The sequence below is a fragment of the Alnus glutinosa genome, chromosome 8 (genome assembly GCF_958979055.1).
Source record: "Alnus glutinosa chromosome 8, dhAlnGlut1.1, whole genome shotgun sequence".
NCBI classification, from domain to species: Eukaryota; Viridiplantae; Streptophyta; class Magnoliopsida; order Fagales; family Betulaceae; genus Alnus; species Alnus glutinosa.
Window position 1 is genome coordinate 26,072,211 of NC_084893.1, and position 6,000 is coordinate 26,078,210.

The 6,000-nt window shown below is 37.8% G+C and overlaps 1 protein-coding gene across 2 annotated transcripts; it reads left to right on the top strand.

Annotated features, from left to right (window-relative positions):
• Positions 1-877: 877 nt before the first annotated feature.
• On the top strand, positions 878-5,431 carry LOC133874891 (G-type lectin S-receptor-like serine/threonine-protein kinase At4g27290). 2 transcript variants are annotated; one of them, XM_062312781.1, is made up of 7 exons: positions 878-2,865; positions 3,356-3,490; positions 3,737-3,894; positions 3,963-4,173; positions 4,297-4,534; positions 4,602-4,752; positions 4,962-5,431. In XM_062312781.1, exons 1-7 carry the CDS (start codon positions 1,587-1,589, stop codon positions 5,259-5,261), a joined length of 2,472 nt encoding a protein of 823 aa, XP_062168765.1. In that variant the 5' UTR covers positions 878-1,586; the 3' UTR covers positions 5,262-5,431. The 2 variants fall into 2 exon arrangements, with proteins under 2 accessions (XP_062168765.1, XP_062168766.1); XM_062312782.1 differs by having other exon boundaries at positions 4,842-4,981.
• Positions 5,432-6,000: the final 569 nt, after the last annotated feature.

The following is a 6,000-nucleotide window of genomic DNA, read 5'->3' on the forward strand; positions in this document are numbered from 1 at the left end:
GCACAGATTTGGCAGTTTTTGGCCAAACCAGCGACGGCAAAATCCGACCATATTTGGTTTGGGTGCTGTCGGGGTGGTTCTCCGGTGGCTGTTGATCAGTGGTTTGGTCGAGATTCTGGTGATTGTCCACTGGAAATTGACGAAGATTTTTTTGCAAAAGAAAATAGAACCCGGCGATGTGGTCCTCTGTTCGGCGGAGGCAAGGGTCCGACGAAGATTAAAGAGAACAGAGACGAGTAGAGGATTGGGTGTTTTCATGTTTATAATATTTTTGTTGTAATTTTTGATTTTTTGTGAGGTATCAACTTATAATTGAATGTTGTAAAATAAGGGTTTTACGGTACATCCTTATTAAAGGTATTTTCTTTTTGAATATATGTCGAGTCCATTTTATTATTTTGGCCTACCGTTGGGTTATGTTGTCAATCTTTTGTTTTTTTAATCCTTGGTGATCATATATAATGCCTTATAACTATAAACTCTAAAATAAAGATTAGTACAATATTCAATATAGAAAAATTGAGAATTGTGTGGATGGCGCAAGAGTGGCGGCTGAAAAAAAACACGAACGACCGAGTAAAAAAGACGTGTGAAATTAGCAATAAGCAAGGACAAGCAAAAGACGTCACCCAGAAAAATCAGTAGAAAATGAGTTCGTTTTTTCGGTCTTGAACCCCATGACTGAGTCGATGGGCTTACGACTTACGAGTCACATCACATAGACCCCGTTTGGAAATAAGGTGATTAAACTTAATCAAACTCTGACCAGTGAATTAACTTTCATATTAATCAAACAGTGTTCGTCATAACTTTTATAGTTATTGCAGAAGTAGTTGGTAGTTTTTGCTATTGTTTTTGTATAAATCCACTTGGAAAAACCGTGGATCTTGGATCTTGGAGAAAATTTCTCACAAGCTTACGACGACGGTGATCTCTCAACTACTGAGAATGGCTCTATTGCCAATCAAAAAGCTCCGTTCTATACATTTCAATGGAAAGCTTCCTTTCAGTTTCTGGTGCTCAAATGGATGAACTTGCAACTGGTTTGCTTGATAGCGGTGCCAGATTCTTGTGGGTGGCGCGTGGCGAGACTTGTAGGCTGAAGGAGATTTGTGGTGATATGGGGTTCGTAGTGCCATGGTGCCACCAATTGAGAGTGTCGTCTCATTCTTCAATAGGGGGGTTTTTGACGCATTGCGGGTGGAATTCCTTTCAAGAAGGTGTGTTTTAGGGTGTTCCTTTTCTCACCATCTCCATATTATTTTAAGCTTCTTCAACAGCCATCAATCATCTTTTCTCACGAGTCACAGCTAACTCTAGCTTTCATGTTGATTCTGTTTCATTGAATTCAAGACACACTGTTTTTTTATCTAAGCGACATGTGCTTTTTATAGACTAACCATTCCTTAAGAAATGATTTGATTATCTTGGCTTCACATTGTTAAATCCATGAAGCTTTATGCATTAGAAAATCAATAACAACTCCTGAACTCAAATTTTCAGAAAAGCAAAATAGATTGAAGGGTAGAGTCCGAAGAAATAAGCTTCACATTGTTAAATCTTGACTTCTATTCGTTAGAAAATCAATGGAAGCCTTTGCCCATCTTTTTGTCTACTCTTTCTTATTCTCCTCCCTCTTTAGAACGTCCATTACACAAGGCACTATTACTCCAACTCAATCACTCAGAGACGGTGACACTTTAGTTTCAGCTGCCCAATCATTTCAATTGGGATTCTTCAGTCCAGGCAATTCCAAAAGTCGATATGTGGGAATTTGGTACATGATATCTTCCGATATAGTTGTATGGGTAGCCAACAGAGAAGCTCCGCTTAACGATCACTCTGGAGTTTTAAAGGTCACTGATGGCGGAATTCTTGTGCTTCTTAATAGCACCAATAGTATTGTTTGGTCAACGAATACATCAAGAACCGTTGAAAATCCAGTTGCACAGCTCTTGGACACTGGTAATCTTGTTGTGAAAAATAGAAATGATGACGACCCATATAACTTTTTGTGGCAGAATTTTGATTATCCTTGTGACACACTCCTACCAGAAATGAAGCTTGGATGGAATTTAGTAACTGGTCTAGATATGTTTTTATCATCTTGGAAGAGCGCAGATGATCCTGCTCCAGGTGAGTATTCAGTACTGATAGATCTTCGTGGGCTTCCGCAACTGGTTTTCATGAAGGGAGATTCAATAAAGGGTAGAGCAGGGTCATGGAATGGCCTTCTTTTTACGGGTCATGGGTCGGGTCATGGTGTAAGACCGAATCCAGTATTTGAGTATGAATTCGTGTTGAATGAGAAGGAGGTATATTACGAGTACAAACTCCTAAACAGTTCTGTTTTCTCAAGATTCGGTGTAAACCCATTAGGCGTTGCGCAGCGATTCAATTGGGTGGATCGGACACACAGTTGGGAGCTTTTCTATACATCCCAGGCAGATCAGTGCGAAAATTATGCCTTATGCGGTGCATATGCTACCTGCAACATCAGTAACTCTCCTATATGTGCATGCTTGGAAGGATTCTTATCCAAGTCTCCAAAAGATTGGGATTCAGGAGATTGGCATGATGGGTGTGTTCGAAGGGCTTCTTTGAAATGTGATGATGGAGATGGATTCCAGAAGCACACGGGGGTGAAATTGCCCGACACATCTTCTTCCTGGTATAACAAGAGCATGAACCTCAAGGAATGCGAAGAAATGTGTTTGAAAAATTGCTCCTGCACAGCATATGCAAGTTTAGATGTCAGGTGGGGAGGAAGTGGCTGCGTGCTCTGGTTTGGTAGCCTAGTTGATATAATAGAATTCCCTGAGGGCGGACAAGACCTCTATATAAGGATGGCCATTTCAGAACTGGGTACGATTTCACTTCTATTTTTCTCTTTGGATTTTGATGATTTTTTTTTTTCTTTTATTTTAAATAAGAGGACATATGGACAATAATATCTGTCGGTTAATTTTCAATTGGTGATAGCAGGCTTATTGTATGCTTGTTCATACTTCTTGCATGTTTTCTGAGATGGAGGGGGAGGAGGTTGCGGGTGATAACCAGCATTGATAGACACTAGTTGATATAAGAGAACGTGGCATATCTTTGAAAGCTTGCTTCATAAGCTGATCATACAAACCATAAGCTAGACAAATTGTAATGCCAGGGAAACTAGCTAGGAAGTGTTGTATGTGGTGGTGTTGATCTCAATTGCTTTATCCACCTCATGTGTACCCATTTTCCCTTCTAGACTATGGACAAAATGAAGTCTTTCTTTTCTTCAGTTTTCCTTGGCAAAATGCATGTATAATATGACGAGTTATTCTCAAAATCACCTAACTCTGTTTTGTTCTTTCAGATCATCTTGAGAAAAAGAGGTACTCCAACAAGAAGAAGCCAGTAGCAATTATCATCGGTTCAACATTTCTAGTCGTGGGAATGACAATAGTTGCACTGGTCTCATTCATATGGAAGAAGAAACTCAGAAACCAAGGTAGATTTCTAAGAAATGGACTATGATAATAATTGATTCATGATGGTAGATTTATAGCTGTTAACTCACTACTTATTGATTTATAGGAATGTGTAAATTTAAAAATTTAATCAAACGCTTTAACAATAGCTAAGAAATTAAATAAATAGGTCATTCACAGAGTACGGGTTAGGGGGTAAGTAATTTTCTTTTGATAAAAGAATTATCCAAGATTTTTTCATGCCCATGCATCTCTTGTTATTTTAGGGATGACAAAAAGAAGTCAGATGAAGGATCATGATAATGAAGGTGGGAAGGACGACATGGAGTTAAAGATATTTGATTTGGCTGAAATAGCTAATGCCACAGAAAATTTCTCAAAAAACAACAAGCTGGGAGAAGGTGGCTTTGGACCTGTGTACAAGGTAAACAACAACACAACTAGTTGAGCTATATTTTTTATGTTCCAAAATACCGACTCTTTGATTTTCAGGGTACATTGCTTGAAGGGAGAGATATAGCTGTGAAGAGGCTTTCAAAGAATTCTGGACAAGGACTAAACGAGTTCAAAAATGAAGTTATTTTGATTGCCAAACTTCAACACCGTAATCTTGTGAAGATTCTCGGTTGTTGCATTCAAGAAGATGAAAACATGTTAATCTATGAATACATGCCCAACAAAAGCTTGGACTCCTTTATTTTTGGTTTGAACCTTAACCATAACTTAATCTAGAATATTCATGTTTAGTCTTATCCTTTTTCATTACTGAGATTGTTTGTTGAGAATTCAGCTAGGTATATACTAACATGAATGTGAATTTGGGCAGATCAAACAAAGAGTAAATTACTAGATTGGCATAAGCGCATCAACATTATTCATGGTGTTGCTAAAGGGCTTCTTTATCTTCATGAAGACTCTAGATTGAGAATTATCCATAGAGATCTCAAAGCTAGCAATATCCTTCTAGATAACAATATGAATCCAAAAATTTCGGACTTTGGCCTGGCTAGATCATTCGTGGGAGATGAAATTGATTCCAAGACCAATAGGATTATGGGAACATTGTAAGTATGCTTAAACTTCTTTTATAGGTTAAGTTTAGCTGTTTTTAACTTCTTTTTCTCTGCACAGTGGTTATATGTCTCCCGAGTATGCGGTGCATGGACGGTACTCAGCAAAATCTGATGTATTTAGCTTTGGAGTTTTAGTATTGGAGACAATGAGTGGGAAGAAGAACAGGAGATTTTGTCACCCAGACCACCACCTTAATCTTCTTGGACATGTAAGCACAAAGAGTGGCAAATCCAACTAATTTATTATTATTATTATTATTTTTTTTTTTGTGAAAGAAACTTCTTATTACCACCACAGGTACTGACAGTACAGAGGGTCACATGATGCTTATGTTATTCTGATCCTCTTTTAGTAGTCATGGGCCAATTTGAAGGCATGCAGTCCAACCCACAAAAATTTGGTTTTCATTTCTTTCAGGCATGGAAACTATGGATTGAAGACAGGCCAATGGAGCTGCTCGATGAATTGGTAGGTGACTTGTGCACTCCATCTAATGTATTACGACACATTCATGTGGGTCTATTATGTGTACAACAAAAACCAGAAGATAGACCAAACATGTCGTATGTGGTTCAAATGTTGAGTAGTGAGAGTTTATTGCCTAAGCCAAGGCAGCCAGGTTTCTTTACAGATTCACTTGAAACAGATCCTTCATTTAGCAAGCATGCAACTTGTTCAACAAATGGAATCACCATGACATTGTTGGAAGCACGGTAAATATCATCAAATTAAGAGCAAAAACAAAGATTCTTTTTTAATGTAATTTATGTAATAATGGTTTCAGCTCATTTAGCTGAACGAAAAAGATCTGGAAGTGGCTACTCTTTAGGACAAATGGGTCAAAAAGATAAATAGCTTTGGCTTACTGCAAAGCTGCTTCTACTTTATTCATGTTGTTTATTCATCTAGTGGATTAGTCTTTACACATAGGACTAATATTATGGGTTTCATAGTGTATTCTTCTTTGAATAATTTTAGAATTGATTCCTTCTATAATGCATACTATAAATTTAGGCTCCGTTTGTTTTGATGTAAAATATTTTCTAGAAAATGATTTTTGTATTTTTCGGTGTTTGGTACGACCAAAAATTTTGGTCGAACCGAAAACATTTTTGGTTGACCGGAAAAACCTCCTTTAAGCCACGTAAAATGGTTTTCCTTTTTTTATTTCCGCAAACCATTTTTCAAGTTTGAGCTTCTCTTTCTCGACCCATAGTACCTGACCTCCTTCTCGACACCACAACCTTCTCACACACACTCTCTCTCACTCTCTTGTAGTTTATTCATTGTTGCCATTGCTGTTGGGTTTCTTGCATCTTAGGTACTCTCGTCTCTCTTGCAGCTCATTCTCTTCAATTTCTCTCACTCTTCAATAATTTGTCTAAGGAATTGTTGTTGTAAACGCAGTAGAGATATGGAAATCTTTAGATCAATGTTTTTTGATGGTTCATATGCA